This window comes from Phocoena phocoena, chromosome 4 (assembly GCF_963924675.1).
Source record: "Phocoena phocoena chromosome 4, mPhoPho1.1, whole genome shotgun sequence".
NCBI classification, from domain to species: domain Eukaryota; kingdom Metazoa; phylum Chordata; class Mammalia; order Artiodactyla; family Phocoenidae; genus Phocoena; species Phocoena phocoena.
Window position 1 is genome coordinate 6,884,076 of NC_089222.1, and position 14,506 is coordinate 6,898,581.

General features: G+C 39.1%; 1 protein-coding gene across 1 annotated transcript in view; it reads left to right on the forward strand.

Annotated features, from left to right (window-relative positions):
- ZNF385D (zinc finger protein 385D) overlaps positions 1-14,506 on the forward strand; it is a 334,430-nt gene that overhangs the window by 232,402 nt on the left and 87,522 nt on the right. The window contains exon 4 of the mRNA XM_065875748.1: positions 9,745-9,907. Coding sequence (XP_065731820.1) covers positions 9,745-9,907 — 163 coding nt within the window. The remainder of the gene's footprint in view (positions 1-9,744; positions 9,908-14,506) is intronic.

Consider the following 14,506-nt stretch of genomic DNA (forward strand, 5'->3'; position numbering starts at 1 on the left):
GGGGGGGATTTTTTTTTTTTTATTCAAACAGAAAGTCACAAGAATTATAATCATTCTATCAGTTCACTCACTCCCATGTAATTAATTTTTTCTTTCATCTTGATCTTTTGTTAGCACTTTTATGAGTTCATCAGTTTTCCATTAGAGTTCTGAAAATGCTTATTCATTCAGTACAGCAGCAGAGTCAGTTACCAGAAACCTGTACTCGTCAGAGTCTTTTCCATGAACTCCTTGAAGATGAAACCCTTTTATAGGAACATATTTGCAAAAGCATCAGAGTACACCCAGAACTGTCTGTAAATGACAAAAGACTTAAAAATGACCATGGTTAAAGATCTGATGAAAGTTCATAATAATGCAATTGACAAGGAAATTTAGTTATTTCTGAGATATACATTTTAAAGTAATAACTAGAATTATGACATAACATTATAACAGAACATACAAGATTTTTAGAAATTTCATGTAATGTCTGAAACATTTATATTAACATCTTTCCATACAATTAACCCAAAGAAGGTTTAGTATTGGTTGTTTTTTTGTTTTTTTTTTTGTTTGTTTGTTTATACTGCAGGTTCTTATTAGTCATCAATTTTATACACATCAGTATATATGTCAATCCCAATCGCCCAATTCAGCCTATGGTATTTTTAATAGAGAAGTTGTATTAATCTGGCTGAATTTATCAGTGTGCCTCATTCTCTACTCTGTCCCCATAACTACAACTGTCCCCATAACTACAGAAGTGTTTAGCCACTGTTCAGTGAGTCCTTTGTGACTGAATGAGCAGTGAAAAACCTGGAATACGGGTGTGCTATGCCCATCGGAGTTGAGGTTCTCGAGGTTATTTATGGTCCCAATCCCATCTCTTCCCGGTGCACCCAAAGTGCTTCAGAAAAATGCTATAGTACTAAACACTGAGAAAACGTCTGCTCAACTATATACCATATATTTTGTGGGCTCCACAAATCTCATTTACAATTACATATTTCAGCAAGGATCTTTGAAACAAATCCATCAAAAGAACAATCAGGACGATTCTCAGATTCATGAATTAGAGATGAGGAATGCTATAAAACTAGAGGGAGGAGGCCTTCCTTGATGTACGGAGAAGCAGGGAATTTAATATCTTTCCCCAAATGAAAGGTGCTCTTTTTCAGCAAATGCAGGGTATAGATTATTATGTGGATTTGTAGGGAGGAAAATGGGTTAATCATGTCATAGTTAATTTCTGTATATTGTTTTAGAGCAATATAGAGAAAATATTCCATTTGGAAACTTTAACCATAGCGTTAAGAGAGAAATAGCGTTCTCCACATCCTGAAAATTTCTCTATGTGTATTTAAGAGAATTTGGACTTATAGAAAAATCTTAAAATGAAAAATCATCACCGGAAACATTCATGGCACTTCCCAGATTTAAAAAAATAACCAAAAACGTTATTCATCAAAATGTTTAAAAAGTGAAACAATCTCCATGTTATTCCTTGCTGCATCCCATGCAAAGAGAGCTCCCATAAATAGCACAATTTACAGGTGATGGTAAGCTTCTCTCTGAGAAAAGATAATAGTTTGTGTTTCTGCCAGATACTTTTCTAGCATTAAGTGCTATAAATATGGCCTGAAGTGTGTTCAACAGATAACGCAAAGTGCCAAAGAATGGCAGAGAATTAAGCTGCCCCCTGTCCACATACAGAATCCATTGAGACACCATATGCATATTTATATTTTAAAATCAAAATGTGAAATTAATTCAAGGTGCATTTAATAGGAACCTACTTAGAGATCTCTGCTAGGTCTCAGGGACAAAATGATGATGTCTTTCTCTCTCTGTTGAGGAACTTACTCTGTATCAGAAGAAACAGACATTTAACCCTAGTTATGGCAGTGACGTCAGTGCTATAAGGAGTCACTTCCTGTACCCAAGGCCACATGGAGCTGGTGACCTGTGATGAACAGGTATCTGTCAGGCAAGTGAAGGTGCTCCAGGCAGAGGGAGAAGGCTTTGAAAATGATTTCTTCTTGTGGTATTTTCCTTAAGAGAATAAAAGGGAGGGCTTTCCCTCATGTATCTACACTGGAGGCAGTTATTCTTGTTAGAGAGCAGACATCATGACTGGGGTGATGGGTGGGTAGGTTTCTTGGGGGAGGAGATTGGGACGATTTAGGGGAAGCATGCAGGTCACACCCGGAAATAAAGTTTTTCTCTGCATCTGATACCAACACCTTTGACAGCTTGACCCTCAGACATGATTAGATTCAACATGTCTAATTCCCCCCACACTTTCCAAGGGTAGGTGACAGTCACGCACTGAGGGGAGTGTTCAGCTGTGGACATGGTGGAGGGCTATTGTACGCTGGTTGAGTAGTTAGACACTGGTTTTTCTGATTTCTCTCAGTTTCCTACAAGAAATTATCGTGATTATATCAGTAGAGTTAAAACTCATTTGCGGTCTCTCATTTACAGAAAGATCCCCAAAAGACTGAGCAAACTTCACCAGAACCAAATGTTCCTTTTGGCTCAATTAGATCTGAGACAGCCTGGGACCTGGGCCCCTTTGCTGCAGTGCTTGCACCTGGACAAATGTCTCCTCCAGCAAGAAGATACAAAGAAATTATAAGGGACTAAAAATAACTGCGTGCATGCACAGTTGGGGCAAATTATGGACAACAAGATACAAAAAGACCAAAAAAGCCCAACTGCCACTTCTCAGGAATCGGGAGCAAAAGCAGGGCACCGTGCATGCCCCCTGCACTCAGCACCACCAAAGGGCTGGGCAGACCACCTAAGCCACACCTCCAGCCTGAGCCCTGGCCACACCCCTCCTCTCACCCCATATAAGGAGCCAGCTCGCCCCTGCTAGGGCAGTGAGCAAGGGAACCTGTTGTTAAGCCTTGCCTGAATTTCTTGTCTGTCCTCTTATCAATTTCTATTGATCGGAGAAGGCCAAGAACCCTGGTCGGTATCAGATCATGAGCACCGGCTTCCAAAGCCCACTGTCAGCCAGTGTCTCCCAGTCAGGACCCCACCATTAGAGGTCACGGGGTCAGCTGTTTGTACCCCAGACATACAGGAACGGTGGTTTCACAACAGGAGCCAGGCAAAAACTCTCAAATTAGCCTCTCTTACTCAAATAAGTGCTATTTTTATCATCCACGTTAGATACTTGAAAACATTAAGTATTTAATATTTAAAAATCATGAAGTTTCTAGATGAGTTGAGAAGACTTTGAAAAAGATAAGTGAGTCCATCGAGATTTTTTTCGCAACCACTTAGTGACAAGGTATTTTTGTTGCTTATAAAAGTTAGTTACCTAATATATCTGAGAAATTGTGACATGCCTCTCTTCTTTTTCTCTATGTTTATTTAGAATTTGTTTTTCTCAGTGACTACTGGTAGTGTGTAAAAATGACCCTACTCTTGTGGTATTATCTTTCTTTTTTTTCTATTTTTCTGTTCCTGAGGCAGGTACTATTGATTTCTGTATTGAAGAGTACAGAAGACAGGAACACATTTAAAGTAAGGCATCAATCATTTGAGCTCAGAGAGAGAACACTCTTAACTGATTCATGTTTTTCACTTTGGGACTCAATGCAAGTGAATTTTCACTTTTATTCATATTGTAGTCATCTACCTAAACGTTAGGTGCACAATCACAGATTAAAATAAGTTGTTAAATATTCTTTCTGGGACATGTAATTAAGGAACAAAAATGTCTTTCTCATGTCATTTTCCCCATTGAGTAAGAGAATTTGAAAAGTACATGTCTTCACATCAGTAAGGAAAATGTATAACCATAAACTATTCTATCTTGAAATTCCTTCTTCAAATATTTTGTTAAGTGGAGTAAGAGGGAAGGCAGTCTCTTGGCTAACTAGGGTGGTTTTTATTTGCCTGCTGGCTAGGAGTTTCCTTCAATTAAAACAGCCTTAAGTACATAAGGAAAGAACTTAGCCATGGCTAACACTGAATCAGTTAATGCAAATATAATAGTGAGTTAGATGCTTGTTATAGTGAGGTTTTAAGAGACATGACACAGGGCCTTGCTTTTGCCTTTTTTTTACAGAACTAGCGATTCCCGCAGCCCACCCCCGCACAAATGGATCACAGTAAAGCATTCAACATAGAGATACAAACAGTGGGGTCAGAGGTCATGCTGCAACAATAATTAGCTTGGAGAGAAAAGGTAAAATGTACAGAGAGAATCACAAAAGTTTGGAAAGCACTTATATGGGGTTTGAGAGTTACAAGATTTCCAAGATTGATCTACTATCTTGAATTCATCCCTCTTGTATAGAAGTTCCCCAATTCCCTATGTTATCTGAGTTATTTTTTACTTCTTTTTACGGCTTGTTTTTAAGGCAAGAAACTTTTGATTATTTTTCTTGAGTAATACACATTACTCACAGTTAGACATATGGAAAGGTTCAATCTTCAAATGACTATATATTGATCTTTTAAAACCTAGACATTGGCCACTTATACAAGAAGGGGCCATCTTTGGAGAAGATGTACTAATATTTAGGATGAGTGGTTCTAAAACTTTAGTATGCTTCAGGAGCACCTGGAAAGGTTGTAAAACACGGATTGCTGAGCTTCATAGCCATAGTTTCTGATTCAGTGGGTCTGGGAAAGAAGTTGAGAATTTTCATTCCTTTTTTTTTTTTTTTTCAAATTCACTGAATATCATCTTGTTGCTTTTTTTAATTGAAGTATAATGGATTTACAGTATTATGTTAGTTTCACGTGTACAGCATAGTGATTCATTCTTTTTTCCAGATTATACTCCATTAGAGGTTATTATAAGATGTTGGGTACAATTCCCTGCATTTCTAACAAGCTCCCAGCTGCCACTGCTGCTACTCATCTGGGGACCACACTTTAAGAACTAATGCTTTATATGAGTATTAAATGAAACTGAGAGTTGATAAGAAGCAAATTAAGATAGAATCATTAGAAACTTTCTATTGATATATACAAAAGTGATATTCAAAATATTTAACAAGCCACTGAACAGTTAGAATGCATACTGGTCTTAATCCACATGGCTGAACCTATGCAGATGGCATATTAGATTTGAGTGAACTGTACAGGGCTTCCCTGGTGGCGCAGTGGTTGAGAGTCCGCCTGCCGATGCAGGGGACACGGGTTCGTGCCCTGGTCCAGGAAGATCCCACATGCCGCGGAGCGGCTGGGCCCGTGAGCCATGGCCGCTGAGCCTGCGCGTCCGGAGCCTGTGCTCCACAACGGGAGAGGCCACAACAGTGTGAGGCCCGCGTACCGCCAAAAAAAACCAAAAAAACAAAAAAAAACAACTGCACAGAGATAAATACAAATTTTAAACTTTTTTCCAGGAGTAGTTTTTCAATAGTTTTCAAAATAAAAATCTAAAGTAAGTGTTTTAGAGTTTAGGATACTATATCTTTTTATCATTTTTTTTATATCCAAAACAACAATCTAAGTTAAAGTTTTGAAATCAGATAATTTTCTTAAACAAGAAAGAATTCCTCTGTTCAAGTATTATCTCTTGTCTCCCCAAAGAGGATGGTAACTTCTTTCATAACCACTCTTTATTTTTCTGATGTTACACTTTAATAGGATAATGTTCATTTTATTTTAATAAAAATTTAATGTGATAAAATGAAATGACATCAGAAACTAACAAAGACCACCTCGTTCTTTTTGAAATCATGTGTTCATGAAAATGAATTAGTTATCATTGCCATATATGTATGCTTATAGTAAACTTCCTAGTTCTTCAAAAGCCTATCACGAGACTTTATGCCAAAGACATGCAGATTAAAATTGTACAAGGTATTGGAGCTAAGGGAATAAAAGGATGCATGAACATTAATTTTGCAGTGAGTTTCACAGAATAATAGTGCTTTATAACAAAGCCTCATAGATAAGCAAAATAGATGTGTGTATATGTGCGCATGTGTTTCAAAATGATGAAACTCTTCCAAGTGTTCGCCATTTCACGGTTATTTTTATCTACTTTGGAACTTCAGTTGCATTTAAACCTGAAGGCTTTTTGAAATACTGAAGACAAATTTTGAAGATTGAAAAGTCTGACTGGCTACTGAAGGCTAGGATTGGTGCTGACATTTAAAGTGGCATCACTATTCCGCAGGAATGTGTGTGCATATCTTGAATGTCACCGCTTGCCTCTGGGATGACACTTGTTAGATTTCATGGTGTCATGTGCTAGTTCAAGGTCGGCGATAGTGATTTTTACACTATACCCGAATATTCCATTTATGATCTAAAAGGAACTTGTTGAAAGCAATGTTTTCTTGTTCTCTGTGTACTTTGATCACCTAATTCTCTTTGAGTTTTAAAATACAGAATTCTGACATGTGCTGTGATGAAGTAGTATACTTACTTAACTTTGAAATCATTCCTGTGAAAAATAATAGTCTGTTTGTGTTCGATGGTTCCCAGGTTTCTGAGGATGACTTGACTCAGAGACTGGCTAAGAAATAATAGGAGACAACCTTGGAGGGAAAATGGCATGCCACGTACACCCAGCACCTCTCTGCCCAAAGGCAAAGCAGATGAGCCCCAAAGACACATCTCTTTGTGTCTTTTTTTACACACATGATTCCTTCTTAGGCTGCAGCTTTGTCTACAGTCACAGAAAGGTTAGATGTGGCTGAAAAATCTGTCCAGTCCAGTGAAGTGGGCTAACAGGGTAAGGAGAGCTGTCTGGGCTTTCTTCATTTACACAAGGAACACGCCTTTATGCAACACACCTGTATCAAGGGGGCTTGCGGCAACATGGATGCAACTAGAGATTCTCATACTAAGTGAAGTCGGACAGAGAAAGACAAGTACCATATGATATCACTTATATGTGGAATCTAAAATATAACACACATTAACTTACCTATAACAGAAACAGACTCACAGACATAGAGAACAGACTGGTGGTTGCCAAGGGGGAAGAGGTATGGGGGAAGGAAGGATTGGGAGTTTGGGGTTAGCAGATGCAAACTATTATAGAGAGAATGGATACACAACAATGTCCCACTGTATAGCACAGAGAATTATATTCAACATCCTATGATAAACCATAGTGGAAAAGAATACTAAAAAAGAAGAGTTCAGGGGGCAGTATACATAGATATTAAAATTAATACCAGTAGAACCCAAGAGCAGTCCAATAAATTATACAAACGTAAAGATCAATGACAAAGAAAATTTACAGTATCCAGAAGGGTTATCTGTCTGCATTCTGTTTACAACTTGTATATCGACTTCTACCCCTAGCACACACACACCCTACACCACCACAATCCCATTGAGCCTACCCCGATCCGCCTCCACTATATCCAACATTTCCCCCGAAATTCTACAGGTCTCTCCATAGCATTTTGGACCTTCATACCATTCAAATTTTTCTTTTCAAATCTGTGGGAGGCTCACTTGCTTTTTTTTTAAATAGCAGATATTTTTAATTATTATCAGGGTGCTTTGGGACTATTATTCAATTAACAAGTGAGTGTGCATACTGTCTTCTTTTGTTCTGCTTTTTAATATATTAGGGGTCTCAACTGGGAGCCTACCAACTATTGGTAATTTGATCACTCTCTTTTCCCCACAACTCCCTGAGCCATTTCACTTGTTGGAAGCATTGGCTTAGCTGTATCTGTGCAGAGGGTTTCTTTTTTTTCAGCCGTGGGGCGCGGGATATAAGTACACTCTTAAGTGTCAGGATTCTTTCGGAGTAACTTTCTTAATATCTAAAATAGTGACATTCACCTGGTCCTATGGTGTATTAAAACAAAGTCATATCTGATTTGAAATACCACCGAGAATATAGATTTGCCAGGAACCTTAGAATGAAAGTATATGTACAAAATATATATTTTGAAGGTATATGTGGGGATAGCACTGTTTATCTCAACCTTATATTTTAATATGCATTATACATAAAGCATTCACTTCTATACCAGGAGTAGGAGATGAACCTTGCTTTAAGGGAAAGTACATCATCAGCTGTGTAGAGAAGACGACCGACTATATATTGTGGAATTAATTGAATACAGCATCATGCCCTCAAAAGATATACCCAAAGGATTTGAATTATTGGAAATAAATCAGGAAGGAGAAAAAAGGGACACCACTCAATAGCATTTTCTGGGCTTCCCTGGTGGCGCAGTGGTTGGGGGTCCGCCTGCCGGTGCAGGGGACGCGGGTTCGCGCCCCGGTCTGGGAGGATCCCGCGTGCTGTGGAGCGGCTGGGCCCGTGGGCCATGGCTGCTGGGCCTGTGTGTCCGGAGCCTGTGCTCCGCAGCGGGAGAGGCCACAGCAGTGAGAGGCCCACGTACCGCAAAAAAAAAAAAATAGCATTTTCCATGTAGAATCAAACCAATCCAATCTATCACTGGTTCCTCAATTAACTATAGTAAGTCTTAACTTCATATTTTGACTCACACTATGTCTTTTGATGTTATGTGTTGTTGGAAAACTGATGCATGAGTGTCCTCTCTGTTCAAACTGTTTCTAATATACAATTTCCTTGTCCAGTGTTCTTTCAATAAAGGTACCTAGTCCTTTGAGGATACTTGTCAGAATGATGCAAATGAAGGTGTGGATTATATATTTATCTACTTATAAAAAGATATACTGCAACACCCTACCTACTACAGTTGCTGTGATGAAGAGGCCAATGTGCATTTTTCTGGCAAAATGGAACATTGAGTTTAAATAAGTCATGGGAAGTGATGCGTAGATACTATACAGAATTAGTCCTCCACCGAGATTTCTTCCTTGTGAGGTCATAGTTTTAAAGGTTTTGAGCTGGAAAACCTTCTAATCTAAGAATCTCCCTGCCCACTTCCACCTCACCCTAAACCACAAAGGCTTCCCCGTCACCACCAATAAATTAACATTAATAAATATATATTTTTAAAGATGATTTTCTATCTCATTGTCTCTCCAATACCAAAAGATAAGGTTAAGAAAATATAAACTTGGGAATATATATATTACTATTTATAGAAATCTCAGAAAGCAAAGGCAAAAGTATTGCATCGGCCCCATGAAGTGCTCAAAACACACTGGATCCTCCTGGCAATGGACAAGGGCACAAAGGACACACGTGTTGAAAGAATACCTTGAACTCAGACTACCCTCTGTGGGAAGCAAAGAGAAAGAAAGAATCATAAAATTGCCTAGCTTCCATATACTCCATTTGGACTTCAGCAGTGCATTTGATTTTGAACTCTCACGCTCCCATCTCAGCCTCCAGGGTGCCTATTTCCCTTGTTATCGGTGAATTTTTCCTGGTAGACACCTGTTGGGTCCTGTATTAACAAGACACATTGTAGAAGGAGAAACATATTTCCGGAGCCAAGAAGGTGAGAGCTACTCTTTCTAGGGCCCTTGTTAATCTTTGGGAGCCCAGCATCTTCTGTGACAGAACAAAGGCAATACAGTTGTAAATTCTTATTTTTTTTTCTCCCACTCCACAAAGAAAATGTTGTTGCTATGTTAGTGTCCATCTACATTTTTCTGAAGAGAAGCAATAGAATATTTCTTCCTTCCATCCAGAGGTTTTAGAACTTGATTCCCTTTGCTTCGTAGCATCATTCTAAATAGAATCCCACCGTTTGACCACAGCCACGATTCGCGTGAATGGTACCTATTATTGAAAGGGAGTCTGTATTTGCAGTAATACAGAGAATGCCAGTTTAGAAATGAGCCTGATTGCATGGTTCATTTTGTTCTCCTTTGTAGAGCCAGGCTGCGGCCCACTACAAAGGCACGAAACATGCCAAGAAGCTCAAAGCACTGGAAGCCATGAAAAATAAGCAGAAATCTGTAACTGCCAAGGACAGCGCAAAGACTACCTTCACCTCCATCACTACCAATACCATCAATACCAGCTCTGACAAAACAGGTTAAGCGATGCTCTTTGTTGTGTTACTGTCGTCCTCATCCTTGTTGTTCGGGGGCTCCTTCCCTTGCTTGACTGTATCTGTTGCTGGTGTTCCTTCCATCTTGATTCATGCTTGATCCATCTTTCTATGTAATGGTAATGCTTCCCCCTCATTTTTCCAGTACCCTTGAGCGATGTCGATAATCACTAGTAATGTTGCAGATTTTGCACTGGAAACAGTCCTATGGCTGTTTTAGAGGAACACAAGAGTCAGAAGGGCATCGAAAGCCATACCTCTTTTTGAGAAGTGAACCTTTCCGGTGTGTATCGTTTGCATCTTGTAGGCAAGCACGTTAGCCTATAACCGCATGGCAGATTTGATTGAACTGTGAGTACACAGCAGAATATGCCAAATTAATCAAGAAGGCCCCCATAAGGGCATTATTCCTGACAGGGTTTATTCTCATAAATCCCAAACATTGCATTGTTTTAAGTAGTGGCTGTGTGAATCTGGGCTTGTTATGGCTGGGTAACCTTCCCTCTGCATACACAGGTAAGTGTTATTGATACCAATTATTCTTTTTAACAGTCTTCACAGTGAAATGACGGCCTCTGAATGGTGCCTTGGGATAGCTCCTCAAGCAACCAGTGTATTCACGGCAGGGGAAGCCAGTGGGGTTTCCATAAGCTGGCATTTAAAAATATAAGACCACTGGTCCTCGAAACTTACATAAAAAGAGATCCCGTGTGATTCATGGATGTACACACATCCATTTAATGAATCACTTTCTAAGAATACAAGGGCTGGTATGTGCCAGCTGCCTTCCGGCCCCTACAAATAGCAGTGGTCAGGAAGCATTTATATTGTCATTGATGGGAATGTCTTACCTAGAAGAGAACTTCTGGCCCTGGCTGATGAAAATATAAAGTCAACAGTGAACCAATGCAACAGATTAAAGCGACGTTATTACATGCGGTACACCCATGAGACATATGATACATAGTCCTCAAAGGATCTGGAGAGATGCTTGCTCCTGTGTGAATCTGTAAGGGACGACAGTGTCCTCTGTGAGTTCCCACAACACATTTTATATACTTCATCTGAATATTATTGGTGCATGCATCATGCCTCCTTCCTGAGTAAACTGTATACTCTCTGAGGCTGAGTGACCTCTCGTCATCTTTGTACCCCAGCACCTGTCTGACGTGGGGTAGGTGCTGAGTAAAATGTCTGTTGGCTGCATTTTCTTTCATCCCTTTGATTCTCTGATTCATCTGGTTTTGTGTCACAACATATAAAGGGGGAAGAAGAAAAAAAAAAACCTGTCATGTTCATTTCTTTGGTATTCAGAGCAAGAGCTGAATTATACCGTCTTATTAATTTAGATGTAAAACCTTGTAGGGAACACATTATTCTTTTCTCCATTAATTGAAAAGTCACCACCCTATTTGGGGGCCTGTAGGGGAAATGAGCAGTCTTGAAGCAGTTGAGTGTAATTTCTGCTCCCAGATATTGGCATCTGGGGTGGGATCCCTAAAGCCATACTCGCCATAGAGACATATATTCATTCCATTTGCAAAAAGACAGTAGGTAGGAAGAATAAAGATGTAAATTTGATGTAAAAGGTTTGATATAAAGAGATGAGTTTGATGTAAAGTTTTTGCTCGTTGCCAGACTCTTCTACTCCTAGACATTTTTATCAATAATAGCTGTTTGGATTACCTTGATTTCTCTTTAAAATGCAAAAAATCCCTGTTACATTGAGATGCATGGCATTTAAAAATATATATATGTACATGGTAGGTAGAGCTGCTGACTGGGCTTAAGAAGTGCTCCCTTTGTGTCATCTCCATTACATAAATGAGTTATGAATACATACCTCCATCCCTCACCTGAGAGACTAGAGTGGAAAGGCTCTGTCCTCTTGGAGGATGAATGGAAACTAGTTTGGACTGGGTTGTGGGACAGAGCCTACATAAGATAGACAGAATTCTAGTGGGGATGCCAGATTCACCTAGTGGTTGGAATGGCGTTGAAATGGTGAAGTGCCCTTTCTAGCTGGAGCTAGAGAAAATTCCAGAAGGACAGAGGGATAATAAAATCTGCAAAGTTAGTACAAATATCTTAAAGCCAAAGTAAGGAAGTGGTGGGCATCTGGAAGGGGTTGGCTTCCTGATCCAAGGGGACCTCTACCCACAAAGAAACGGGTCATACAGGTTGAAAGACTAACGAGTCCAGCACACTCGCTAGGTGTTTTAAGCCAAACTCTATCCTTATCTGGGATTTCTGCAAAACTACCTATGAGAAGTCGCCCAAGAAAGCTCCTGGAATTTCATAGGCTCTTAGCCCATTCGTACTGCAGTATGAATCTGAGGCACCTATGCTGATAAATGGGAGTTTTCTTAAAGCGATTACTTGTCCTTTTTATTACTGCCTGTGTCCTCATACTGATTGGGAAGGAGCACAGCTCTGAAAACAGGATGGGTCTCTGAGCTAGTTTCTTACAACAGTTAAATACTCGGAGGCAGAAGGGGAAAGAGAGAACACTCTGAAATCAAAGACCACATATTTTTTAATGATAAAAAATTGTAACCTTTCTACTTAATGTAAAAAGTTGTTTTGGGGTTTGTGGACTTAGCCATGCATAAAAGGTATAGAGACATTAAATAAACCACTTTCAGTAAGTTTACCAAATTGTTCCTAACAAGAATTTAGTATGTATGTAGGCCAATTGCTTTTAAAAATGCTTGAGTATATGGTGGTGTGATAGACAAGAATCTTAGGAGAAGGTTGGGCAACAATAGTAAAAAAAAAAAAAAGAAAGCAAGAAGTGGTATAGACTTGAATTTAAAATTTGCTTAGGAGGTTTTCCTGGGATTCTTTAAAACACAAGAAATAAAAAAAAAAAAAAAAACACAAGAAATAGAATATTCATAAAAACCAAATTCTCATTCCAAATCTACTTACAAAAAGAGAATGTAGACAAACAATTCCTTCTAAATTCCTAAATCATGTATTATGGGCTTAAATTGCTACCTTAGGCTAATAAATATGTCTACATATTTGGGCTTACATGAGGGCTGAGGTCTCAGACACTAACTTCGTGGTCTTGGGATTCTTTTCCCCTCCTTCTACCAGTCTGCAGGCTTTAGTGGTGAGCAATTCAATGATCCACCACCAGCCGCTCCCAGATAGCCTCGTTCCCCTACTGCTAGGCAAGAAGACACTCCCTAACGTTAATACATAATTTTAGTCCTTACAATCTAATGAGGAGTGTTTGGTGAATTTACACAAAGAAAAATTTACAGGCAAAAGTAATATTTTAAAAAATATTTCGAACACTCAAAATTGTTACGGGAGGGTGATTGCTATTCATTCACAGAATATTTCACGGAGCAAACATTTCCAAAGGTGACCAGAATAACTTTGTCTGACTTAGCGAGGTTTTTTTTTAAATTGAAGTATAGTTGCTTTACAATGTTGTATTAGTTTTGGTGCACAGCAAAGTGATTTGGTTTATATATATATACACACATATACATATATACATACATATATATATATTATTTTTGGATTCTTTTCCATTATAGGTTATTACAAGATACTGAATATAGTTCCCTGTGCTACACAGTAGGTCCTGTCGTTTATCTATTTTATGTACAGTAGTATATAGTACTATCTGTTCATCTAATTTATCCCTCCCCACGTTTTTCTTTTAATGCAAGTTTTCTATACAGAAAAAGTAATGACAAAACTTAAGAAATTATGCTTAAAATAACTTGGCAAACATAGCTCAATTGATTTTTTTTTCCTGTGAAATGACACGTTCGCAGTTGTTGGATTAAGTCTTGTGCGAAGTCATCCTCTGGTCTTTCTTTACTTTCCCTTTGGGGACAGTTTTATTCATTCCTATGACCTATCCATTAGGTTAGGCTAGGTGAATCTTCAGTAATAAACAACTGCCAACTCCTGGTGGCTTTTACAGCCACTAATTATTGCTCTCACACCCTACAGAGCAGCTATGGGTTTTTGTTTTTTGTTTTTTTTTCCTTTGTTAATTTAACTCTAGGGCCAGGCTAATGAAGCAATCACTAGCTGGGCATTACCAGTTCTATGGAAGAGGAAAAAAGAAGGGTGTGAATCAATAGGCTTTTAAAGCTTTTTAATGCAAGTGACTTAACTTTCCTCTCCCTTTCCTTGGCGAGTCACATGATCAAGCCTGATTATAAAGGGCAGGGAAGAATAATCTTCTTCAGGGAAGGGGACAGGTATTAGTGAGCAATAAAAGCATCACATCCCACCATGGCTTCCGCCATCCCTGTGTTGGAGTCTCAGCATTCCACATCTCCAGCCTTGTTCTTCTCCTGAAATCTGACCTGATTTCTTTTTTTTTTTATATACATTTTATTTATTTATTTATGTTTAAAACCCAGCTGCATTGTGTCTTTGTCGCTGCATGCAGGCTTTCTCTAGTTGCAGCGAGTGGGGGCTACTCTTCGTTGCAGTGCGCAGGCTTCTCACTGTGGTGGCTTCTCTTGTTGCGGAGCACGGGCGCTAGGTGTGCGGGCTCAGTAGTTGTGGCGCACGGGCTTAGTAGCTGTGGTGCACGGGCTTAGTTG